At 34.9% G+C, this 27,800-nt stretch overlaps 2 protein-coding genes and 1 long non-coding RNA gene across 4 annotated transcripts; all 3 read left to right on the plus strand.

Moving 5' to 3' along the window:
- Window positions 1-15,857: 15,857 nt before the first annotated feature.
- LOC132298797 (disease resistance protein RGA2-like) lies at window positions 15,858-18,351 on the plus strand. The gene is made up of 2 exons (XM_059795155.1): window positions 15,858-15,906; window positions 17,113-18,351. Exon 2 carries the CDS (start codon window positions 17,153-17,155, stop codon window positions 18,275-18,277), a length of 1,125 nt encoding a protein of 374 aa, XP_059651138.1. The 5' UTR covers window positions 15,858-15,906; window positions 17,113-17,152; the 3' UTR covers window positions 18,278-18,351.
- Window positions 18,352-18,601: 250 nt separating this feature from the next.
- Window positions 18,602-19,639, plus strand: LOC132301613 (putative disease resistance protein At3g14460). Its single transcript, XM_059798853.1, has one exon. The coding sequence runs from the start codon at window positions 18,602-18,604 to the stop codon at window positions 19,637-19,639; it is 1,038 nt and encodes a 345-aa protein (XP_059654836.1).
- A 2,043-nt stretch (window positions 19,640-21,682) lies between these two features.
- On the plus strand, window positions 21,683-27,277 carry LOC132298798 (uncharacterized). Of its 2 annotated transcripts, none has more exons than XR_009479958.1 (4): window positions 21,683-22,950; window positions 23,088-23,702; window positions 26,439-26,530; window positions 26,614-27,277. It is a non-coding gene; the product is annotated as an uncharacterized LOC132298798 (long non-coding RNA). The 2 variants fall into 2 exon arrangements; XR_009479959.1 differs by having other exon boundaries at window positions 23,088-23,136.
- Window positions 27,278-27,800: the final 523 nt, after the last annotated feature.

A 27,800-nucleotide genomic window follows, 5' to 3' on the forward strand; every position in this document is an offset into this window, starting at 1 on the left:
CTTTTGATGAACTAAAGCGCAAGTTGACTTCTGCACCGGTTCTGTCTACTCCACAGAGCGGGATTGAGTATCTTGTCTACATAGATGTTTCTTTGCAGGGTCTTGGATGTGTTTTGATGTAGAAAGAGCGACCGATTTCATATGGATCTCAGAAGCTTAAGCCTCATGAGCTTAATTATCCAACACATGATTTGGAGTTGGTAACTGTGGTCTTTGCTTTACGCATTTAGAGGCATTATCTGTTGGGACAATCCTTCAGATTATTTAGTAATGACAAGAGTCTGCAATAGTTGTTCACTTAACGGGACCTGAATAAGAGACAGCGCCAATGGTTAGAGTTTGTGAAAGACTATCATTTCTCTATACAGTACTATCTAGGGGAAGCGAATGTGGTGGCAGATGCATTCCATCACCGACCTGTTACTAGTCTTTCTGCTCTATTCACTACTGAGTGTAATGTTTTAAAGATGGTGGATGCGTTGTCGGATGCTTTTATGGCTTGCATGGTAGTTACGCCTTCTATTATTCACAATGTTTTGAAGGCGCAGCTCACGGATCAGCAATGCATTGACAAAATTGCAGAGATAACTTTTGGGGAGGTCCCATTTTACTATATTGGGGCTGATGGAGGTTTGAGGTACAAGGGACGGTTGGTGGTACCTTCTGCTGATGATTTGAGGAAGGATGTGATGACTAAGACTCACCACTCTGAGTTTTCTGTTCATCCAGGTGGAAACAAGATGTATCAGGATATTAAGCGACAGTCTTAGTGGGCAGGTATGAAAAAGGACATTACTTTTTTCTTTTCTTTTTTTGTCTCTTGATGTAGTACTTGTCAGATGGTCAAGATTGATCATCAATGGCTACCAAGAGCTCTACAGCCACTACCTATACCGGAGTGGAAATGGGAGAGCATTTCTATGGATTTTGTGGAGGGATTGCCCAATTCCTTTAAGGATCACAATTCCATTTGGGTTATCGTTGATAGATTGACTAAATCAACTCATTTTTGCTTATTTGCACTAACTTCACTTTGGAGCAGTTGGCAAGACTTTACATTGCAGAGATTGTAAAGCTGCACGACATTCTGTTGTCAATATTAGACGGGGATTCAAGCTTTGTGTCAGGATTTTGGAAGAGTTTTCAGCAGGCTTTGGGTACAGAGTTGCATCTTAGCACTGCTTATAATCCTCAGACTGATGGACAGACTGCGAGGGTTAATCAGATCGTGGAGGATATGCTTCGTTCATGTGTTTTTTATTGCAAGGGCCATTAGGAGGATTTTTTGCCACTTGTGGAGTTTACATATAACAATAGTTTCCAGAAGAGTATTGATATGGCGCCATTTAAGGCATTGTACGGCCGACCATGTAGGTCGCCTGTTTGTTGGATGGAGGTTGGCGAGAATAGATTTTTGGGTCCTGAGTTCATTAAGGATACCTTTGAGAAAATTGCTCTTATTAGGGATCGAATGCGCACTGCCCAGAGTCGATAGAAGAGTTACGCAGATCGTCGTACTCGTGCATTGGAGATTCAGATGAAGATCGGTATCAGCATATCGATGTTAGGGAGATCGAGTTGCCACCGGATGCAAAATATTTGGAATCACCGTGTTGTATTGTCAACCATCGGGATCAACTCCTTTGTAATAAGGTTATCCCTTTACTGTATGTTCGGTAGAGTCATCACAACGAGGCTGAGTCTACTTAGGAACGGGAGGATGTTATTCGCTCGCAGTTTCCTAACATAATGGAAGAAGGTAAGAGCGAATTCTGATGACTGAATTCCTTTTGTTAGGGGGGAATAATATAATATCCCTAATTTTAAAAGGATAGTCTCGGCATTTTAAGTATTGTTTAATTGCATTTTTTTTAATTATTTAATTATTTATTTGCTTGTTTATTTGAATTAATTGTGAATTATGGTATTTAAATGAATTATTTTATTTAGGTGTTTATTTAATTGTACTTATTGTTCTTTTGAATTGAATTAATTGTATTCTTTATTTTATTGAAACGTTTTGTTTAATTGTTGGTTTTAATTATTTGTTTTCCTTGTTATATGCTTATGTAGATTAGTGAATTAAATGTTTTAATAGTTTTAGGGTTTTATTTTCTTCACGGATGTAGCCGACTTGGTTATGTAAGTAGGTTAGTTTTCCTTCCCTTCTCTCAATATAATTAGAATTAGGGTTGGTATTTGTATAAGCCTATATATATACCTTTATATGTCTACCAAAGGTTTGTAAACCCTGTTCACGCAACAAAAAAACAGAGAGAAATAGAGAGATGAAGGTTAGGGTTTAGCTTAGACTAAGACTGAACCAAGGAAGGGAAATTGGATTGCTCGTGGGTTGAACTAGGAGCAACAGTGGTCGGTGAAAGCAGTAAGGTCGCCAGAATTATTAAAGACGACGGTTTAAGGTTTTGAATGGAAACCTAAAGGCAAGTCTCTATTCTAACTCTTTCTCCTAAACCTGTATTCTATGCATGCCTAGGTAGACTCCAGGGGTTTAATTAATGCAAAAACAAATCTTTTATGTATGTTTAAACTATATTTAAACTCGTTGAATTAAACTGGTTTGCAAATTCTTAAAGTTTTGTTAACTGGTTTTTGCCGTCTTTGAGTTTACGCTTTGTTTAATTAAGATCGTTGATGCATGTCGATGTCTTATAATTAATCTGGGACGTTGAATGAACAGTAGAACAAGTATGTAAAATATTACAGAGGCCCTGAGTATAGCCGGAGGCGAGGAAGACGAAACAGAAACATATAACGACTTCAGGAAGTGAGAAAGCAGGCTCCCAAAAAGAGGGAGCCAGCTCCCTCATTGATGGAGCCGGCTCCAAGGAGTATGGAGCCTACTTCCAACTCCTTAGAGCAGGCTCCCAAGTTAATGGAGATCGCTCTTAACTTATGAGAGCCTACTCTCGCCCGAAAAGCACAGTTTTGGTCTTTTTAGGGGCTGTTTGGGCTGTCCGGAGTATTTTTAATCCGTTTAAATTGCACTGAAGGATGTAATTAATTGTGATAGGCCTATGAAAATATTAGGAAGCATTATCACATTAGTGTATTAAATAATGAAGCAACATGAAGATAAAGAAAAGCCTACATATTGAGCACTATTTTGTTAAGTTGTTTACTTACTAAAACTTACCAAATCTTTCACATATGATTTAATAATGTTTAATCATATTTCAACAGTGGTACAAGGGTGATGGAATACCGGCAATTAACTAGGCTTGGTTTGGATTAAATTGTTATTTAATTTATTAAAAACGGTACCAATTTCTGGACTGTTTGAAGGATTTAATTGCTTACTATAATGCTAGCATTTTGTGTATGTATGATTAAATTGTATTAATCATGTTTAAGCACTGAAATAAGAATAATTGATTTACTAAAACTGTAGTATGCTTATATGGAGTTAATTGATATTTTAACGGTTTAGATTGCATCAATTGTTGGATTTACGGATTATTATGAAATTCACGTTTAAGAATTTTACTAGAATGTGTTTAGTAACGATTCTAATTATTATTATATTGTTGTGTATTATAATTGATGAACTGCTTGTACTGTTTTGTCAACTGTTGGATTGATTGTGTGTGTATGCACCGGTATCGGACGGTGGCATACTAGGGACGGATTAGTTCAAAACGCTAAGTCCTACCTATTCTGGAATAAGTTGGATTAACTATAAATGTTAAATCCTACTTATATGTATGTATATGCACTGGTATGGGACGGTAGCATATTAGGGATGGCTTAGTTCAAAATACTAAGACCTACCTATTATGGGGATGGATTAGTTCAAAACACTAAGTCCTACCTATTCTGATGTAAGGTGGATTAACTATAAAAGTTAAGTCCTACTTATATATATGACAGGTCAATAAACATTTGAATGTCATACCTTGAACGGATTATATATATATATATATATATATATATATATATATATATATATATATATATATATATATATCTTTATGGTGTCGTGATATGAACTTGAGTCTCAGAATCATGGTTAGGGTGCGCATATCGCCTAGGATAGATAACTGGACATAGTTGTTGTTTCATGGTTGGTCTAGGTATACATGACCACGTTACGTGCAATTTACATGTTACCTTCTATTCAAGCAAAGACTACACTATATTCTAGTGAGCGTCCTATAGTGTGTACTTATATCTATATGGATTACTTTAGTTATTGTTGAGTTATCTAGGATGTATCTGCATATCGGGTTTCTGTATGGATTGTAATAGGATAGGACTTGCATGTGGGTCTGACCCACTCCCTTATTTTTCAGGTGTTCGTCACTTCCAGGGTTAGAGCTTGATCATGCAGAGCAGATACAGTCACTCACTCCTCCGACTACGTAAGACTGCTGTCTATGTTTCGCTTTAGATTTTATTACAGTTGTTTCCAGTGTGGGATTTGGATAGGGGTCCACTACATGGATTCCCGAGTTGTATAGATATTGGAAAGTTTGGAATTTATATTACTTTATAAATTTTGAGGATTTTATAATTAGAATTCTTTTCAGCTTATTATTTTATTCTTATTTCATTTTAGTATTCTGTGCTTATTTACATATTAATTATCTGGTATCCCTCGGATCTGTGCTCGGACTTGATCACCCGTGGCTCTAGAATCGACGGGTATCACATGACTCGATCCGGTTCGACAAGACTCGAACCCGAAAAATGAACGAAAAAAGAAAATACAGAAAAATGAAAAATGAACAGGTCCTCACACTATATGCCAATTGATCATTCAATATGCACTTTCATGATGTAGTGGATAAATTCAGTGTAGAACTTCCCATGTCCCATTTATTTTAATGTGGATCGCGTAAGGCTCCCAATTGAGAAAGATCGATTCATTTATATGTTTATCACTTTATATATCTTTTTTCATTTTCTTTTGAATGGATTTATGATAAATAAAATAATGCAAAGTTAAAATATATGGAACAATGTGATGGAATTTAAATTATATACAAAAAATTTCATTTCTTTTACTACACCTATGTCGTGTTTTTTTCTCAATTTTTGCAATTCTTCTCAATTATTAATTCAATTGACTTGAACAACCTAAATTCTTGTATTTCTTTAGTTCATAATGACAAAGTTAGGATTATATTCATATAGATTGTAAAACATGAGAATAAACTAAGCTGCAAATAAGAGGATGTATTGGCAGTGAAAAATAAAAATAAAAAATCTCATTGGTGGTAACAAAAAATTAACTATCGCTAGAAAATTCTACTGTAATCAAATAAAAGAGGTGGCCATTACTGGATCCAAAACTAAGACCATCTCTCTCAAAACCTTATTGCTCCTGCTAACTTTAAAGTAATTTCAAGTAATTTTGTTCATACTCTTCTCTCATAATATTAATGTTACGAAAAATATGCATTGAGTTTTCTATTTATTTTTCAATTCTTGTTCTTTAGTTTCAATTGAATCTCTCTTCTCATGGAAAGTCAATTGAGTTTGTCTCTTCTCATGGAAAATTACTCTTTACATGCTATTATGTTAAGAGTACGGGGTGTGTAGTTTGATAAACCTTCATGTTTAGTCCATATAATTTATTCTAAGTATATATGTATCACATGCTGACAACTTGTTTTTCAATATGAACTTTTATATTATTATTTTGATTATTGAGAATGACAAAAAGTACACAAAAATTCATAATACAATTCAATTCACGTAATCATATACTTTTTAAAGGCCTTATTTTATGGTATTGCCTAAGGCCTTAAATTATGTTGAGCTGACCTTGCACGAGATTCTAGAGGTTTTGTAAGAGAAGACTATCGAGCCCTCCATGCCTATTCAAGTGAAGTCACAAGTACTTATTAGCAAAGTGCCCTCTCTTAGTAGAGAAGGATTGGGATCTCAAAATCCAAAACATAAAAAGTAATTTTGATGTCCATACCGTGAAGAAACGTAAAAGTGGAAAGAACTTGCGTATAATATATGATCAATATAATTAATGACAACCACGCAGGGGAAGGAGGTGTAAGCAAATAATAGCCTAACAATAATTAAGTAATATTAATCATTAGATCATATATGTAAGAAATGTTGTATCCTATTTAATTGAGGTGCATTATCACTTCTTAAAGGGTGTATAGTTGCATATATGAAGAGTTGTGTTGGTTGATGGAACAAACACACCTCTTAATGTTTATGTGGAACAATCCCAACCCTCATCTATATATATGTGTAAAAAGTCTGGAATCCATTATCCTGTACACAAAGAAAAGATCAGAGGGTTGAAGTGCGTTTCCGCTTTAGTGTTCTCTTGAAGCATAGTTTCTATACTAAGTATGTCTTCCTCTATATAAATTTATGTATTGGAGACATGAATCCTATTTGGGTTATAATTGCTTACATGTGGTATCAGAGTCTACATGGGCTCTAATACATAAATTTATTTTACGTATGAAATTTATTTGCAATATATGTGAAGAATATTAGAGAAGACAAAGAGACTTATTAATTAGAACATTATTGTGTCTTTATGTTTATACACACTAAAATTAGAATTCTTATACAAAGAAACTAGATATAATTATATGCATCCAATGTTAGTAAAAGTGTACGACATGCACTTGTATATAATTGATCTTTTTTTTTTTCTTTTTCTTTTTTTTTTTTGTGTATATATGCTATGTATTGTAACCAAAAAGATCAGAAAACTTTTATAGTTCTCATGATACACAAAATTTGTGACAAAAAAGAAATGATATATATGAACCAGTGTTGACAAGAATGTTTTTAATGTGAATGTGTTGGACAACAACGTGAATGTCATTGGGTGTTTATGGGATAATAACATTTTTGGGTGTTCATACATATCACATATTAGACAATAACATGAATCTCTAATATTCATGTAATAGTGTTACTGTAAATAATATCCAGAGGTCACGACTGTTTATCATACTTGTAAATGAAACAGTACCACTCATACAACATAACAGGGCATGTTTTAGTTTGGGTAACAAATATTTATTTTGTGTGTGAGTATATATATATATGTCATGTCTTTTGAATTTCAATCAAAAGTCGTGTCTTATGATGTTAGATTTAATAGTCACGTCTTTTGAATTTAAACAAATAGTCATGTCTTATGGAATTAATAGTCATGTCTTTTGGGTTTAAACCAATAGACATGTCTTTTGGATTTAAACCAATAGGCATGTCTTTTGGGTTTTAACCAATAGGCGTGTCTATGCAACTGTTAGTCATGCATGTTACATGCACCTGTATTTGTGGTATATGCACCAATAGTTATGCACGTGGTATTCTAGAGGTGTTTTGTTATAGACCCATAGCAAACTCAATTAGAGCGTGTATGATTCTACTAGATATAATTATATGACAAATTTTTGTCCTGAAATTCTTTATTTTATAGCATGTATAAATTTTAAGGCTTGAGATATGATTTAGTGTTTTAATAATTTTCATAAATATGCCATTTTTTATTAAGTTATCATCATTAGTTGAATGTTTTAAATCTTTGATGATATACATGGCATAATCAATGATTAATTTAAAGTTTCATAGCATATAAGTTTATGAAATTATACATGTTATTGAAATTATATACATAATTATGCATGTGCCTAATATTATAAATTGTTGCATAATATGTATATGTATATGCTTGATGCATTCGGGAAATTGAATCATATTTTGCAATTTTAAGCACAAGTGTCATTAAGTTTGATCGAGTGTTTAGTCACTAAAGTGGCACACTAGTGAAAATGTTTAATGATATCTGTAGTTAGTGGCAAAATTATTATTTTTTTAAAGTTAAAGGATTGTGTTGGCGTTTAGTAAAGACGACCAATGATCAAGCCCAAAGGTGGGTCATTGAGTTTGTCCAACTAAGCGGATTGAGGTAATTAGTGTGGAAGACACAATTGATAACTCACTATGCCCAAAGGAGTATAAGTTGTTATTGTGTTTTCTATAATTAATTAGCTTCAAAGGTAAAAATTATTTCACCAGTAGGAGACTGACATATGATAATTTTGGCCCAAATGAAAGATTATTATATGCTATGTTGATCCCATTCAAAGTTAATTATTTTGAGACATTATTTAATTAACTCTGAAAAGTTTAGTTGACATTCCCATCAATTAAACTGTAAATGTGTGGCTTTAATTATTCTCAAAGTTAATGGGAGTAAATTCATCTTTAGTGTTAAATGTGAATAAAAGTGACATTTTTTAACTTCTCAAAGATTTGAGATGAAGGTGTTGATGGAGCCTCTTTATTGGCATTAATTTTCATCTAAATAAATTTTGTGAAATTTTGGATTGTTACAATTAAAGAACCTACTTTGATAGAGTTCTAAAAGTATTTGACATATAACACTATAGATTAGAATTGTACCCATTGTAAAAGTTGAGAAATTTGGTAATCCAAGGACCAAGAAAATATCTAGAGCAGGATTAGGTAAAAGGCATTTTCTACACCTTTGGAAATCTAATGTATACTTAGGTTTTATATATGGTTAACAATAAAATAACATATACTAGGCAGATATCACATTGATCCTGGTTTTGATATATAGTAAGCGGCAAAGAAATTTATAAGGTATCTGCAAATAACTAAGAACCATATCTTTATAGGAGTGGTAAAAACTGACTTTGCTGGTTGTCAAAATATTATACAAATCCACTTCAAGTATTGTTTTACTATTATGATAAATGATAGAAGTAGATTTTATTTGTATGTTATAAGGCCACGTTTCATACATTATAAAATATCAATTTTGGACTTCAGGTTAATAATTCTGCTACAGTCTTGTATTAAGGAAACAATAAGAGTTCAAGTTGGTCTTAAAATATGACCGTTAATACCTTGTTGTGAAATAGAGGATACAAATCCAGCTAGTGTTTGATTGAGCACATTGATACCCAATAAAAGATTGTTGATCCCATAACTAAGGATTTGCCGCTAATGTTGTATAGTAAGGTTGCAAATTTCTCTTTGACAACATTAATTTAATTAGTTAGTGGGAGGTTGTATTTAGCTCAGGTAAAGACAATTTTATTTTGTGATCACAGTTATTATCGTCATTTACTAAATTTTTCCATATTGGTGCACGTGTGTATGGAAAATTTGTGACTTAAGTGTCCAGTTTTGAGACGCGGTGTGTCCTTATTGAGACCCGGTAGGACTAATGCATGACATGAATATTGTGTTAAATATATGCGCATACAGTATATATGTGACTTTGGAGTTGAGTTTGTTAGTATTAGTGACCATTGGTGTCTTATATCACTATTGATATAATAACGTCCTTGGTCCCATATTAGTAGACTCGAAGGTAATCCAAATTGAATGGTAGATGTATTTGTTATAAATATATAAATTAACTTCTATAGTACACTCAATAATCATTTTGATCTTGAAGTGATCAGAATTTATTATTGTTAGACTAAGTGGGAGAATATAAGCAAATAATAGCCCAACAATAATTAAGTAATATTAATCATTAGATCATATATGTAAGAAAGGTTGTATCGTATTTAATTGAGGTGCATTATCACTTATTAAAAAGTGTATAGTTGCATATATGAAGAGTTGTGTTGGTTGATGGAACCAACACACCTCTTAATGTTTATGTGGAACGGTCCCAACCTTCATCTATATATATGTGTAAAAAGTCTGGAATCCATTATTCTATACGCAGAGAAAAGATTAGAGGGTTGAAGAGCATTTCCGCTTTAGTGTTCTCTTGAAACATAGTTTCTATACCAGGTATGTCTTCTTCTATATAAATTTGTGTATTGGAGCCATGAATCCTATTTGGGTTGTAATTGCTTACAGGAGGTTGTTGGCATTAACTGGATAGACACATTTTGAAAACAATGAGTACAAAATGGTGCAAAATGTACAATATCTACATGTGTAGGGGGCGGGAATGAGATTAGGGGGCTGGCTTGCAACAATTTGCCTTGTTCATGTTTTAGACTTAGTGCATGATGTTGATACTTTGTAATGTTTGAGGTTTTTTAGCTTTTGATGGAATAACTTCATAATGTGGGGAAAAAATACCAATAAAAGATCTCTCATTTTTCACGGGTTTATCATGAAATTTTCTGAAAAGGCTTTCTAGATTTTTGTGTCTTTTATGTTTAACCAATATTTTAATTCATAATTCATGTTGGAAAAAAAATATTGGGTACCACCAACTTTACTTCCCTCACTATTTTTCTTGGCAATAAAAAATAATTATTCATTGTTCGTATACCCAATACATTTTATGGATCCACATATAAATAATATTTTTGTAAATTGACATACACTTATTTTTAACCTCTTTTCACACAAAAGATGGACAATTCGAACATTATTATGAAATTTCTTTAATGGATTTAATAGGTATTATTGGAGGGGAGTCGTTGAGTACACGTGAGCTGTATAGTGTAATGTTGGTCATTCTTCTCATCCACGTGTTAGGTCAAACTTTAGAAGAGAATTTGGTATATTTCATCTAAATTATAAAATTTGAATTCAATATTCTCCGTGAAGGCTTGAGGAGATATAACTAAAAGTAGTGATACTCACACCGAAGAGTTGTAGTGAATTGCCTAACTGAATGCTTTTGATTGGTTATTTATGCAAAATATAAGCAAGTGGATGGTCCATTCCCTTATTTATTGAATATATGACCAATTAAAGATAGTAGTATAACGACCCAAATCGGAGGATCCGAAACGCTATCTAGGTTCTAACCCGACCCGCCGCCGCCCAAGGGTAATAAGGTCATTACAAGATAAAGAAAAGAAATGACTTGAATCTAAATGAGTCAAAGGGATTCCATTTAAGTCTTCACAACTATATAAACTCATTTGGTACGGTTCTAGATACAAAGACAACGATCTCACTAAATTAGGCCTTTATAGTTTGGACGATTTTCAGTGTAGTCCACACTAAAACGACCATAACTTCCTCTACGGTTGGAATTTTGGAATGAAATTGGTATCATTGGAAAGAAGACTCAAACTCCTTGAACTTAGACCCAAATTTAACCCAATTTGGTTAATAAATGAGGGAGTTATGACTATTTGAAGTCGGCCTAAAAATCTGATGTGCTACAGGCATCAGCCGGTTGAAACCATATGTCAGTCAGCCGAAAACAAGAGGGTCAATCAGTCGACAGAGATAGTCAGCCGGATGAACAAGGTTTCAGCGATGCCAACTCTCTGTTTTGGCCAAAATGAACTATCGGTCGACTGGCTTATATCACCAACCGGCTGACGCTTCTTGGAAGTTCAAAATTGGCCTTTTTCTGGTTACTTAAGGCATCGGATACACCCGTGGCATCAAGGGTGACCTCAAACAAGTCTAAAACCTGTCCCAAATGATACAAAAATATGCATGAACATAAAAAAAGAAAAAAGATAAGACACATCCTATTAATACATTCTCCAACGTAAAATGACATAAAAACCCCTTAACTACCACACCATTCCCAAACATTCATCCATTGCATATTGTTACAAAAATAATGCATAAGGTTAATATTTACATACTCCAAAAGAATAGTTTACGTTGTCGTCTAGACATTTACAAAAGAATAACATGTTTGGTTCAAAGTTTACATGATTACCCCTTTAATACAAAAGATACAAAAGTTTTACAAAAATTACATTCTTGTCAACCTTAACTACACTTGTGAGGGTCCTTCGTCAACTACATCAACTTGAAAAGGGGAGAGAGAATGCCACCATGGAAGAGGAATGAGTGGTCTTTTCGGGCGACCTGATGGTGACGACAACTATGGTGACGCCAGAGATAACAGGGAAAAAAACCCTCCTTACCAAGTACTGCAAAGTGATATATTTGTGTATCCTGGTTATGATCGGGAATCAATGATGGCAATGAAGAAAAGGGTGAGGAAGGAAATAAAGAATGGTTTAACTATAGGATAGAGATGGATGATGAGAGATATTATCGATAATTGAGATTCTTTGCTAATTTGGATTCTGTAAGGATAGTTTTGCCTTTAAATTTTTATCGTTCTAAGTGTAGTATGGCTATAGTGGCACATCACCATCAGCTTGACTTTTGAGCCTGAGTATTCGGTGCAAGTATCATTTTTCATTAGATTTTAGTTACCAAAATTTAATATAATAGTTTTAATGGGATCAATCCTAACGAAATAATGTGTGTGAGTGTAATGGGATGTGAGTGTATTTCTTGCCAAATACATACATATAACATTCCGTTGATACTCTTTTGTAAACTTGTCAACGGATCGGATTCTGATCGGATTTGGCTTGATCCGATTCAAACCAGATAAGTATTTTACTCGATCCGATCTGATAAAAGTGAATTTTTAAAAATTAAAATAAAAAAAAAAAAAAAAAAAAAAGATCATTTACTCTTTGTTAGTGAATAAATATTATGATATTATTAATATGTATATGAGGAGATTTATTAGTATATGGGTGAAAACACCACACTATTATACATATAACATTATGGTTTTTTTTTTTTTTTTTTTTTTTTTACAACTAATACAAATGTATATATATAATATAAAATATTATTATATATAGGGTTAAGTGCAATTTAACCCCCTCGCTATATAAAAAATGTGCAAAAAACAACCCCTAGTACAAAAAAAAAAAAAAAAAGGGTGCTTATAACTCCTTGTATTATCCATATTTTGAGCAATTTGTCCCCTATTGAAAAAATGTGTTGAAAAGTAGCCGTTGATGATATTATTTTTTTTTTCTTTTGAAAATCCAAAATTAACCTTTTTGTGTAACAAGAATGCCCCTACCAATTTTGTTTGGATGTACTTGAAAACCTATCCAAGGAAATCTCTCTCTACTCGTAATATCTTTTTCCTCTCTCCAAAGTATCGATGTTGTCGTTTAACAATTTGTTACCAAGAAGACATCATATATATATATATATATATATATATATATATATATATATATATATATATATATATATTATGATACCATATTTCATTTGGTTTGTGAAGTGAGATTCCGGGCACCTGTACATCATTTTTATTTTTTTGAATATTATTTATTTTAATATATATATAGAAACATAATCTTTCCTACAAATATTCTTTTCTAATTTTATTACTTCTATATATTTTACTTCCATTCCTAAAACTCTCCTTCTATAAGAAAATAAAATATTTCTCTCTAATTTTTTTTTTTTCTCTAAAATTTCTCTCTGTGTTGATAGTTTTTTCTTTATCTCTAGAACAGAGCACCCGAAATCACTCTAAGAATTTCATAGTATCAGTAGAGAGCACAACCTGGGAAGACATTGTTTGACCCGTTCCAAAAAAATCAGCAATCCAATTCCAACTTGTTCAAAAAGATCAAGAAAAAAATTAAGAACCGGTTACAAATTTTCAAAATAAATAGATAGAAATTATAAAAAAAAAAATGGATATATGAAAAATAGAGAGAAAATTACTTATGATATTCAGAGAAGGCCACGTCAAAGCAATACTAAGAAGTTTGGATCAATTCTATGAGTATTTTTATTTGTGTGGACTTGTTTATTTTTATTTAGAAATTCTTACACGTATATATCCCTTCTTCAATTTTAACTTGTGCACAAATACAACATACCATTTCTTACTAGTTAAGCAATGTTGTTGTGAATAGTGTACATATACAGGGCAAGCATGAAAGTGAAAAATCATATATGACTTTATGGATAATTTTTAGGGGTGGCAACAGATCGGATCTGATCGGATTGGATTAGGCATCAATCCTGATCCGATCCGCTCACAACGGATTGAGAGATTCTAAATCCGCCACCAATCCGTTAGCCAACGGATCGGATCGGATTCGATCCGTGAAATGGCAGATCGGATCGGATCCAATCCGCGGACTAAATATGCCATAACAATCTCCATGAATCTCCTTAACATCTGCAAAAGTATAAAAATTTGATTAAATTAACAATGAACTTTAAATCAGAAAACCACAACACAGTGAGGCAAATGGTAAAGAAGATCAGAAGAAGAAGGAGATGGGAGAGAAGATTAGAAGAAGAGAGATGAGACGGGTTTTTTTTCACCGATCGGTGGCTAGATTTCGATTTGGTGAGGGCCGCTTTTCTCTTTGGTCTTCCTTGAGTTCTCAGGCAGAGTAGATCAGAAGGATTAATTCAATGAAAACGGAAGAAAGAGTAAAGTTACTCGAAAGGGGAAGATGTTTTGATACAAGATCTGGCCAAACCTGGTTAGGAAGCCAAAAGATTCCATTTTGTTAGAGATGCAAAAAGTCCACTGCTTTTCAAAGTCTCGTAAATTTCAAGGTGACGTGGTCCCAACACTAATATAGTAATATTATATATATAGGATTGTATAATTGTATATGGTATAATTGTATTATAAAATATTTTATATATATATATATATATATGCTACGGATTGGTCACGGATCAGATTCACAGATCGGATCAGATTTTTAACAGCCTAATCCGTGATCCGATCCGTGAACTACGGATTCAATTTTTTTGAATCCGTCACCGATCCATGGCTCTATCAATCCTATCCGATCCGTACGGATTGGATCAGATCGGATCCATGAATTTGCAGATTTTTTGTCCACCCCTAATAATTTTGACATTTTATATATATATATTTTTTTTTAATGATAAAGTAACGGTTAATTTAGTAATTTTATTATTAAATTTAAGATTTGTCGGCATAAATGCACAAATTGAAAAAAGCAAGAGGGGTTTTTCAAATGATAGAGAGGTAATATATTATGAGAGATTTTTTTTTTTTTTTTTTTTTTTTTTTTTTTTTTTTTTTGGCACTTGACTCTTTTATATATATCTATATATAATATATATATACATACATATATATTTAATCCAATCCTATTGACATAAATCTATCTCTCATTTGTTAAGGAATTGAATAATCGAATTTAGATGGTAATCTAATTATCTAATTTTTTTTTTTTTTTTTCAATCCAGGATTCACTCTCCCACCACCATGGCCTACCTTACTCTAACCTATGCCGCAAAAGCCACCTTCCGGAGGAGAGTATTGTCGTCGAGGCCAAGAATGCTGTCGCCACGCCGCTTCAGTGCGACAGAGACATGCATGCTGACAAACCCCAGCGGCGCCGGTGATGAGAACGGAGAGGCCGTTTCCGAGCAGACACGACGAGCCGAGGACGGGACCTTACTCTCTCAAACCGGTTGACCCCCGAAGCTTTCTGGATACTCCGACTGGATGAGTAGCCCTCTCATGGTGGAGAGGGCCGAAGAAGACTAGAGGGTGAGCTTTGGTCTTCTTATTTTTTTATTTTTATTCTTCATAGGTTCTTTCATGTGGGTCTCATTTTGGTGTTATGGCCTAACTGAATAATTTTGTTTGCTCAAAATCATCCTTAACTAAATATTTGATGATTTATCACTATAATTTTTCTGATAATGTTGAATTATGAAATGTTCTTCTAGACCAAAGCGGTAAAAAGCTATCCATCTTTTTGTAAGTTTAAAATCATTAAATTTATTTTTCCCTGTCAAATTTTGTGATTATTACTTGATTTTGTACTGGGGTATGTTTTGATTTCATTCATAGATATACTGAAAGTGATGAATGTCAAATTTTGTCGATATTGTTTGGGTTCGTAATTATTGTTCGTAAGTTGGGAGCTAGCTGTTTGCAACTACTGATCTTAAAGTTCCCCATTTTTTCAAAACCTTTTCAGGGGTCACAATCTTACAGATGTTGACTGGAGATGAAAGAGTGTCCTTACCTCACATTCTCATAAGCTTTTCCGCAGTCTGTTATTGCATTTTTAGAGGTCACAGACTCATTGAAATACTCCTACAACACAAGGAAGTAACACTTCTTGTAAGGTAATCTCCACACTCTCTTTTGTACCTTACCATTGCGTGCAGAACAAATGATCATATTATTTATGTGAAATTATGGCTTGGATTTTGTTTCCCTCAGTGTCGCGCTGGGACTCGGTTAAGAAAATAAATTTTTCGACCAGTTTTGTCTTGAGAGTTGTGAACTCAGATATTAGGGTCTCTTGAATGTAATGTATAATGGTGTTAGGATTTGGGGGATTGTGAACTCAGATATTAGATTCTCGCGAATGTAATACATATGGTGTTAGGATTTGTGGTGTGAGATGAGACAATACTAAAAGTTGCTTTATAGAGTGAGGAAGGAAAAGTGTTAGGGGCCTGTTTTCTTTGCATAGTAAATGCACGTGGGCTATACCCGAATCGCGTAAATTTTTGTATTTGCGTAGTTTATATTTCTATTATTATTTTATTGTGTTCTTGATTTGCAACATTTGTTGGACTGTTGAAAAAAAGGTACTTTGTTGGATGAAGATTAACATCGAAAATGACCCTAGGACAATAAAATGACCACATGATTGCCGTAATGAACTCTTTTGAATTAGTACATATTTCACAAAAAATACATACTGCTTATATATCTGTTCATATTAAATTGGGAATTTGGGTTGTACAACTTATGTCACCATGTTGTTCATATTAAATTGGCATTATTGGAAAAAAAAATATTTTGAAAATAAATTAAACAAATCAATTCAAAGTGTTTGTTTAATTTGATAAAATTAAGTAAATTAAAGAAGAAATGTACAAATTTGGGCGACCCTTGTGATCCGCAGCAAACAAATGAATTGTAACACAAGTTTTTAATTGTATAATTTTCATATAACCTTTTTTTTATGAGCATATTGGTATTTATATTTTATTTTTAAGAAGAAAATAAGAGTAAAAAGCTTATACACTTTTAGAAAATGTTGTCCAATCATTGCCACTATTAAAGTCTGTTAAAATTGCATTCAGTTCACTTTTTATAAACATTAGATACCCATGATAAATATAAATAAATAAACAAACATTAGAAGCCCACCTCCCTTGACTTGACTTGATTCTATCATCATCAATAATGCCTGCTTCTTTTTGTGCAGCTTCACAAAGAAATAAACTATTTACCACTAGTATTGGTTCTTACCTAATTTTAGGAGCTCAAGAGCATCTATTTTGATCAGCATCTTTAATTTCTTGTTTTTTTCAAAGGCAACCAGCATCCTTAATTTCTCCCAGCAAGCAAGCAGAAATGGAGATTAAGGAACATCCACTGCTTCCTTTTTCTTTAGGTGAGAAAGGTCTGCAGCTTCCTGTTTCTAACCAAGAAGAAATTGATGGAGCTTTTCAGCGTCTAGAAGCCGTTCCTCATAGCATTGTCACTGAAATCCTGGAGAAATTGCCTTCTCAGATTCTCAGGGTGCTTGGAGTGGAGTGGGGCGTCAAGGATGCACTTGAGAAACTCGGAAGCATAGTTTTGACAACCACACCGGTGCTTACTGATGCAGCCAGGAAGAGAATGGAAAACGAGGAGATCGGTGAGTGGCTCGAAAAGTTCATTCTTGCAGTTTATGATGCCGATGACTTGGTTGATGACTTCTCCACTGAAGCTCTGCAGCGCAAAGTAATGGTTCAGGAGGATAAGTACTGGGGAACAAAGAAGGTACGCATTTTCTTTTCGAGCTCCAACCAGCTTGTTTTTCGATTTAAGACGGGTCGTAAATTTAAGGCCATTAGGAAGGTACTACGTGCCATTGCAGAAAACAGGATCTATATTAGCCGATTAACTAAAATAGATCATGATGAAAGATGCTCTTCTCTATCCACACAAGTTGGTGATGAGAATAACTACATGATGGAGTACTACAATAGAAAGGAAACACTTTCTTTTTTTGTGCAACCAGCAGCAGCAGCAGATCAAGAAGAGGAAGTAGTTATTGGGAGGGAGGAAGAAAAATTGGATATTGTAAATAAGCTAGTGGACTGTGAATTTGACGTGTCGGTCATCCCAATAGTTGGAACCGCGGGAGTAGGCAAGACCGCACTAGCTAAATTAGTATACAATGATGAGCGGGTCACTAATCATTTTGAACTGAAGATGTGGGTGTTCGTTTCTGATGTCTTTGATGTGAAAATGATTGCAAAAGAAATGATAGAATCTGCAACAGGCAGGAAACTAACTGAAAAACTAATTCATCATCCTATGGATGGAGTAATTCAAGATCACCTTAGGAAAGAAATTGATAGGAAAAGGTTCCTGCTTGTATTGGACAATGTGTGGAATGAAGGTGGTGATTTATGGCTACAGCCAGTGACGGACCCAGAAAATTTTGTGAGGGGGGGCGGCTTTTTAATTTGTGAGTACAAAATTATATGATGGGTTCATTTTTGTAATTTTAATAGGGTTTTTTTTATAAGTTTTAAAAATTTTAAAGTATAAAATGAAAAAAAAAAAAATCAGTGGGGCAAATTATAATTCTAGTGGGGGCATCTTCATAAATTATCAAAATATGAAGTATAAAATGCTAAAAAAAAAAAAAAAAAGAATCCAGTGGGGGCGAATTGTAATTTTAGGGAGGGCATTTTCATAAATTTTTTAAAAATTAGGGTATAAAATGAAAATATTAAAAATCTAGGGGGTACATCTGCCCCCCTGGTCACCTGCTGGGTCTGTGCCTGGCTACAGCTATCAGATCTCTTGATGGGTGGTGAGAGGGGAAGTAAGATATTGCTAACTACTTGTAGGGCATACAAAGTGGCAATTTATCCCACAATTCCACCATTACTTTTAGAACCCTTGCCATTTCAGGCATCATGGTCCCTGTTTAAGATCTCATTTAAACATGGGGAAGAGCAAAATACTGCGCCACATCTAGTTGAAGTTGAAGAGCAAATTCTAAATATGTGTCAAGGTCTTCCTCTTGCCATAAGGGCTTTAGGAGGCCTACTATATGCTCAAGATGCAGATGATGAGTTGTTGTTGGCTTCCAAAACCCTTGAACAAAAAATAAATGAAGAAAGGTTTTTTGTTTTACCTATATTGAGGTTGAATTACGACCATCTTCCTTCATATCTTGAGCGATGCTTTGAATTATGTTCCTTATATCCAAAAGAACGTGTAATTTATAAGAAAGACTTGATAAGGGTGTGGGTTGCTCATGGACTTATTCAGCCACTGGATAAAAATCCAGATCTGGAAGATGTTGGAGATTTGTATTTTCAGGACTTGTTAAGGAGGTCCTTTTTTCAATATGTTGAAAGAGACGAATGGGGTGATATAGTAAGTTGTAAAATGCATGATGTTATTAGTGACCTTGCAAGATTTGTTGCAGGAAAAGAGAACTTCGTTCTGAATTCAGATGCAAAAGATGTTCCTTCAACAATTCGTCATGTGTCATTTGCTTCCTGTGAAGGTATATCAATTGATATTCTGGCCGACTTGCGCAGGGCTAACAAGATACGAACATTTCTGTTGCATGGTCAACGTATAGGTATTGGTGAGCCAAACAATTTAGTTTCTGAAATACTAGAGCTAACAAGGTTGCGTGTGTTGGATCTCCATTGCTTGGGGATCACAACAGTGCCAAGTTGCATAAGCAAGCTGCAACATTTGAGGTATCTTGATCTTTCTGAAAATTGTGCTATCAAGAGTCTACCAAGTTCCATTACTTTGTTGGAATTTGCAAACGTTAAAACTCTCTGGTTGTTGTCATCTGGAAGAATTGCCAAAAGAGACTAGGAAACTGGTCAGCCTTAGGCATCTTGAGCTTGATGGATGTTGGTTTGACTCGTATGCCATATGGGTTAGGCCAGTTGACTTCTCTTCGGACATTAACACTTTTTGTATTGGACACAGACAACATTGCCTCTAAGCTCAGTGGTGATTTGAGTGAACTAAAAGGTATAACCAATCTAAGGGGAGAGTTAACGATTGACGATTGGGGCGACCGTGCTCAGCAAGCACAACAGAAGAAGCCAAAATCGAGGAAGCAAACTTTTTGAAGGAGAAACAACACCTTCAGTCACTGCAATTAAAATGGGCCAATGATGATGATGATGAGTTAGTGTTAATATTTGAAGGCCTCCAACCACACCCGAATTTGAAGAGGCTTTCAGTAACAGGGTATGGGAGTTTGAGTTTCCCAAGTTGGATGATGAGTAGTGGTTTATCCCTCCCAAATTTAGTCAAAATTACTATCGCGGCCTGTTCCAGATGCGAGCAACTTCCACAGTTTGGGCAACTTCATTTTCTCCAAGTTCTTGAACTTTCTCAGCTGGCTTCCCTAGAATACATAGACAACAGCAGCCGTACTAATGGTGGTGGTGATGAGTCACTTTCTTTTTCACCCTCATCATCAACAAGAGGAAGAGAACCAACGACAACATTCTTCCCATCCCTGAAAAAACTTTAACTCAATGGCTTGACTAATTTGAAGGGATGGTGGAGGTGTAAAGCAGAAGAACCAATGGCATTTCCTTCTCTTTCGGTATCAACCATCCAAAACTGTCCCAAGCTGGAATCAATGCCTCTGCATCCATGTGTTGAAGAACTAGAATTGATGCGGGTTAATGAGAAGCTAGTACAATAACAGTTCACAATGATGGCAACGCCAACAATTCCAACAACGGACCCAATATTGCCCTCTTCACTCTCTTCACCAGTTCCTCTTTCCAAATTGAAGTCTCTATGTATTCAGTACATTGATGATCTAGTTGTTGATAAAATAATGTATCATATACTATAGTATAATTTATTTAAATATTATTTGTAAATATAATATTTATTATAACAATCTATATATATATTTATATAGTTTAATATTAAGAAAATAAAACTATAAAAGAACCTGATAAAGTCGAGGCTAGAATTTAATTCTATAGCCTTAAGACAGATACGCCCCGCTACGGTGCTAACGGACTCTTCGGCGTCTATCTCCCAGGATACAACGACTTTTCTTCTTTTGGTAGTAGCACTTCAAACCAATGGAATAGGCAAACCGGCTCGGTGTAGTACTCTCTGTTGAACTCAGACTCGGAGACCAGGATTGAACCCTAACTCGGAGACCAAGATTGAACCGAAACTTGGAAACCAAGGTTCGAACCCAATCCAAACCAATTTAGGTTGAACCCAAACCAGTGGCTGAACCGAACAAAGAAGAATTAGAAGAAGAAATTCAGAAGAAGAGAAGAAGATTTCTGAAATCGGTGTGAATTGAAATGAACCCAATGATGGGTATTTATAGGCTTGTTGGTGCCTATTCTGAATGGGTGCAACCATTGTTGACCAATCAGAATTAAAAATCTGTTAGTGGTTTTTAATTTGTAAAGGGTGCAACTCTTGGTTCAAAATTAAAACTGAATCCTTTTAATTCTGATCCAGCCCAGCAAGCAAATAATCCAACTCGGCCATTAATTCAGCCCATTTTGATAAGTCCAGTAACAAAATAAAATTACAACCACACAGGCCCATCCCAACTTTGGGTAAAAAGTTAAACGCGTTTCACAATCAAGCCCCGCCTTACCTCGGACCGGCGGCGCGCGTGTGGTAGTTGGATCTAGGCTAGCCTAGGTCCTCCTCCTCTTAAAAATTTGGGTGCCCTTGGGCCCAAATCCAAATCCCATACTAGACATATATATACTCAAGGTTGCTTTGCTACTTTTTCGATGTGGGACAAGCATTTCCCACTTTATTCACACCCATTTAGGCTTTATAAATCACTTACTTTGGAGCCAATTTCTCATTCACCCGGAAACGGATTTGAGAAAATAAATATACCACGTTCATCTCCTCGCAGAGAGGAACGCGCTCGTCAATAGATTCGCAAAAAATTCTTAGCGGAATCTTTTTAAAAATCCTTCCAAAGTTTGCGTTTTCTAATGCCGTTTCCAACACTAGTTACGCTGCCAGAAAGGGCTATTGAAAGCCACACTTTTCTCCGGTTTCTTGAGATCTCTTGGTGTCCTAGATTAACTTCTCTCTCAGAAGTGATGTGGCATCTCACAGCACTCGAGAAGATGGAGATCAACGACTACCCGATGCTTGATTTGGTAGAAGATGATAATGGCATGCATTTCAAAGGCCTTAGCAACCTAACTTCTTTGAAGATTAAAAGAATACCAAAATGGGTGCATCTCCTTGTGGGCCTTCAACTTGTTACCACCCTCAAATCTCTTCATATTGAAAGGTGTGTAGAGTTGATTACTTTAAAAAATTCGATTGGCAAACTCGAATCACTTCAACGACTTGTCATTTTTTATTGCCACAAATTGACATCACTGCCAGATGAAATACAACATCTCACGTCCCTCATGTCACTGGTGATTGATGGCTGCCAAGAGCTTGATTTGTCTGATGGCTTTCAATTTCAAGGCCTTTGGAACCTAAGTTCTCTGACCATAAAAAGAAATCCAATGTTGGTGTCTCTTCCTATGGGTTTTCAGTATGATAGCTTTCTACAGTCTCTAGAGATACATATTTGTGAAAATTTGACAGCTTTGCCTTACTGGATTGGCAATCTCAAATCACTAAAACGGCTCTCCATTTACGGCTGTCCCAAATTGGCATCATTACCTGAGGGGATGCATGGCCTCAATGCATTAGAAGTTCTGAGTCTTCACAATTGTCACCCCAGTTTATATAAAAGATGCCATAAGGAAACAGGGGAAGATTGGCCTAAGATTGCAAACATCCCAAATGTTTCTCTGCGATAATTATGCTTACAACAATGGTATGCCAAATAATCTGAATTCTTTCAAGTCAATAAAACTCAATCTTGATCTTCTTTCTTTTTCTAGATTATTACGTTGTTGAAGTTTAGTTGATTTTCGTATGTGGTAGGTACACGGAACTAGATGGAGCACGCATTGCTAAATTCAAATCTATTTGACATATCTGATAGGAATGAGTATATCTGTGTTTGTGTGTGTAAATTGCATGTGCACTTTCCAGAAATGCTGATTCACCAAAAAGAGGAGATATAGGTCCGCTTTCTTGATCGTTGGGTCTATATCCTATAAAAATATATATTATAGTGAACACTATTATTCCAGGTACAAATTTCTTTCTTGTCATTTTAAATTTCTTTTGATTGATATTGTTTCTTTCCAACCAAAATTATTTAAATTGTCCTTTTTATTCAATTTCTCTCTCTCTCTCTCTCTCTCTCTCTCTCTCTCTCTCTTCACAGGATATGTTGGATTTTCAATTTGTGCACAAGCACATCATTGGGTATAGTTGTAAGATGTTTCTTCTCACCCCTTCCTTTCATTTATTTATTTTTTCGTAACTAAATGATGAAAGGCCAGCTAATCTATTTTCCTAGTTATGTTTCTTTAGACTTGAAAACAGCATTAACAAACTTATTCTATCTTTAAATGAACATCATTTGAGTGTCATCATAATAATGATCATCATCACTACTTCATAATCATCTTCTATTAAAAGTTTATGTTAACCTTAAGGATTTCATCCAATGACAATCTAGAGGTTTTGATGATAACAAATCATTAATAGTATTTAAGGACTAATGTTTACATTGAGTGTTATAGATTATTCACATTCAAAGGATGACCTAAATGAAGCATGAAAGATCATTCCAAATATTCTATTATTCAAGATCATATCAAGAAAAGCAATGGATACAAAAAAGACATAAAGTTGCAAAGAAACAAATGCAAAGTCCATCCAAAGATAGCTTGGACTACAACGAGCAAGAAAGCAACTCAAAGAAAGAAAGAAAGCAAGTCTACCTAAAAGCCTACACGATCATGAACAAAGCGTGAAGAAAGGAGTAGATAGGATGGTGAGTGTTTAGGATTCAATGTCAAAATATTTATGAATCCATTTGAAACTCATCTCTATAGGACCATGCATATCATATCATCATCCATATGCTCCTATATCCATTAGCAACAGACTATGCACTTCATTTATATACAATTGACATATGTAGTCTTTGCTAAAAAGTGAGTTAGTTCAAGCTTGCATAAGCTTTGAAAGAACTTATCATTTGTGTTAGAAATGCTAAGACTATGCACATCAATCCTATAATTCATATTGGTCAACAATTAAGACATGAGAAGCCTTCATTACCATGAGTTGGTAACGGACATTAGGATCCCAGAATGCGCGTCATGAAAAATTGTGTTTTTGGCTAAGTGTGAAAAATGAATTTTTGAAATAATGATTATTTCAAAATAATTTTTCCCGATAATAACTCTTTATACTTCAACTAGCCTAAACTGATTTTATCAGAATTTTTAACCAAGTCTGCATTGGTCTACATAAGGATTCATTTTTATCAAAACTGTCGGAAATCCAAATTTGTATTAAAACTAAATTTCTACATTTTGATTTAGTTGGATTTCAATTTTTTAGTATTTTTTTTTGAATCCAAATGGGGGGAACTTCCTTATTTACATTATAAACTTAAAGTAAATGGACATATAAATACTGTAAAGACATTTACTTAAATGTTTTCAATGGAAATAAGGTATGTGCAGAAGTCCTGTGCACAGTACACAGACTGTTTCATCTGTCAAATATAGAACAAAATTTCATGAAGCAGCAGGTTCATTTCGGCAGACCGAAATGCATAGGCAACATGAACCGGTCGACCGGTTCTATCAAAGTCTGAATCATAGCTTCTAAGGTATTCCGGTCTACCGAAATACAGGACCAACTTAGTTCGGTCTACCGAACCTAGCAAATTAAAGAACATCACTTGAGTTTCAGATGACCGAAACTAAAGAGGCAAATGAATCAGCAGAGCCGATTCTCACAGAATGTTTTAGAACAAAGGAGGAAGGAGTTTCGGTCGACCGAAACAAATGGAGTTTTTCATCGGTCTACCGAACCAAGGCTAGTGGTCAACCTCAAACCAATTCGGTCGACCGAACCTCAAGAGTGATTTATTTCGGACGACCGAACCTGCGCAGATTCAAATCTGAACAGCTATTTTGCCTTGAACCCCGTGCACAACAGACATATTTTCAAATTAGCTCATCAAAACTCTATAAATAGAGCTGGGGACTTTGGGATTAAGGGTTGCTACTATAGAGAAACATCATATAGCATCCAAAGAGCTTTTGTTCTTTATCTTATAACATCCCATATTATTAGAAGAGTATTGTGCTTCATTGTATTCATATATATACTCTAGAGTGAGCTAAACTTTGTATATCAAATCTATGAGAGATTATTGTGAGCTTTGATTTGCATATCAATCTTTGAGAGATATATTTGTATGCAACAAAATTGATCTTCATTTGTAAGAGCTGGTGTGGCCCAAGGAAGAAGAAGCAAGCTAGCTTCAATTTGTAAGGGTTGGTATGACCCAAAGGAAGACTAAGAGAGGTTGTCTTTTAGCAAAGTGAAGTAAGGAGTTGCTTCATGTAAAGGTTTGCTCTCCACCCATAAGGAGGTACACTAGTGGATTGGAAAGTCTCAAGAGGGGTCTTGAGCCGAGGAGTAGGAGTTTCCAAACCTCGCTAAAATCGCCGTGTGAATGTTTGCAATCTCTCTTCCCTTATCTCCTTTATATTTACACCCCCCCCCCCCCCCCCCCCAAGAGTCTATACTTGGGCAACAGTTTATATAGTTTATATTTGTATATAATTCTTATGAACAGGGAAAGAGCTCTATTGTTCCCCAATATAAGCTGCTAAGTTATTAGAATGCAAGATATGGACCCATGCCCAGATGGGTACTTCATCAAGTTTACTTAAAGCTAGAAGGTTATCTTTTCAAAGCTCCACTTTTGGGGAAGTGCCAGGGTTAGGAGAATTCAGATAAAATTAGCTAGGACTGTCAAGGATGTTTAACACACTCAATTTTGCAATAAGAATTGTTTATCTTTCATTTTCAATAAAATTCAGATAAAATTAGCTAGTCTTTCTTTAATATTTGTTGATTAACTCAAGTTTGTGTGGTAGATATCCCACCATTTGTTGGTTAACTCAAATTTCTGTGGTTAGATATCCCACCATGGTATTGGTACATCCTAATTACTTGGGACCAGTGGTGATTGAATCAGACATGTTTACTAGGAGGAGGTGTGGGAAGGGAACCTGCACGTTACTTTTTATATAAATCCTAGTTGTAGTAAGAACTCCTGTTCCAAATAGTCTGAGTGTTTCCCCTGCGCTGGAAGGGCTAGAGAACTGAGTCCGTACATGTATAATGTATGAACTGAATAATAATTTAGATCTTGACATGGTAAAGCAGAAAGGAGCATGAATTCACTAAGATTTGGAGAAGCCCAATCTGAACATATGATACTAAATGGTTCAAGAAACTCTCAAATTCATCTTTGGAGCATGAGCAATTTGATATTCCGTTGAAAGAAATAATTGTATGGCCCTCAAAAAAACAGATGGAAAATGACTACCTTTCTTTTGCAAAGATCTAGTATTCATGAAGTAGGATCCATACACATTCATCTCACGTAATGTGTAGCCTCAAAAGTTTTTCTTTCATGACCATCAACATTTGATCATGCTGATATTGTTGTAGTCATAATTGTTATTCTTCTTTCTAGTGACTTGGACTGAAGGATGACACAACTGAGTATGGGCAATTTGAGTGTTTCATTGTTCCTTCTGGTGATGGAAAATTTGAGTTTTTGGGCATGTAAGTCGCATTACTTTCTTAGATCTTAGTCCTTTCAATTTTGCTTTTTCGATCTTGATTTACCGATTTCATTTTGCCTTTAGTATGTCCAGTGTCTCCCTCTTTACTCCTGAAAGCTTCTCCACATTGTTCGAGGGCGCCCCAAGTATTTGAAAGATGCAAAAGGGTAATTGTGATATTGGCGATGTTTCATGTATTGGACCCCCCAAATGGGCAATACTTGTTGCAATATTGTGTAGAATTTACTATAATTAAGTTCCTTAATACTGTTTTCCAATTAAGATCTGTTTCAAAAATTGTATGGGAGATGCTGCTTGTAGAAATAGCTAAAAGTAGTTATCTGTGCAACAGCTGGGACATTACATTGTTGTCATGGGTGAAAAAGGACATCGTAGTCACACCTTTGGTGTCTATGCCAATTCTATTCTTCATTTCTTTTGGCAGTCTTATCCTCCACCCATATCCTTTTTGAGAAGTGAAAACATGAGTCGAAATTGGTGTTGAAAGAGAAGGTAACAGAGAAGACTATGTTTGGGAATTTTTAATCTCCTCTCAACTTGTAACTATATAACAAAAATGTTGGAGTTAACGTTGATAAACTTGAACAAGTACTTGACTTTATGTGTAATTCCTTTATTATAAAATACTTGTAAGGCAAGAAATTTCTATTCTCTAGCTACAAGTCTTCCCCAATTCACCTATAAATAGAGGTGGTTATTGTAAACAAAATCAAGAGAGAATGTAATGAAAGAGATGTAGCCTTTTGGGTTTTGTGTGTCGTGAATGTAAGCCCTAGTGGCTAAACTACTTATATCATTTTGTTCTTCATTTTCTATTTCTCTCTTCAACTTTTATTTTTCTTTCAACACCGTATCAAAGCAGGTTTGAGTCAGTACAAAAGCCTTCCATTTTTGGTTGAAATCGGGTCGCAAGCGACCTGGGCCGAAATAAGATTTGGACCACATCATCACAAACACCAATCTAGCCCCTTGACAGTGTTTGAACTTGGCAATCGAGAGTGACCTTAGTCATTATATGAGCTGGATTCTCTATTGTTCCAATCTCTCTCATCTCTAATGAAGTGCAACTTGATATTAACGGGTTTGTTCATCTATGAACATCTACTTTTTAGTCTTGCGACTTGGGGCGAAACAAAATTTTGGCCATACCATCACTAATTGTTTAGTTATAGAGAAAAACAGTCAACTAATGGTGACTTTCTCGACTTACCATATGCCCTTGCCTCTCTAAAGTATTCCTGTAATTCCTC

Source organism: Cornus florida, unplaced genomic scaffold, assembly GCF_030987335.1.
Source record: "Cornus florida cultivar Cherokee Brave unplaced genomic scaffold, ASM3098733v1 CherokeeBrave_3.0.0_Hap2_Chr03, whole genome shotgun sequence".
Lineage (NCBI taxonomy): Eukaryota > Viridiplantae > Streptophyta > Magnoliopsida > Cornales > Cornaceae > Cornus > Cornus florida.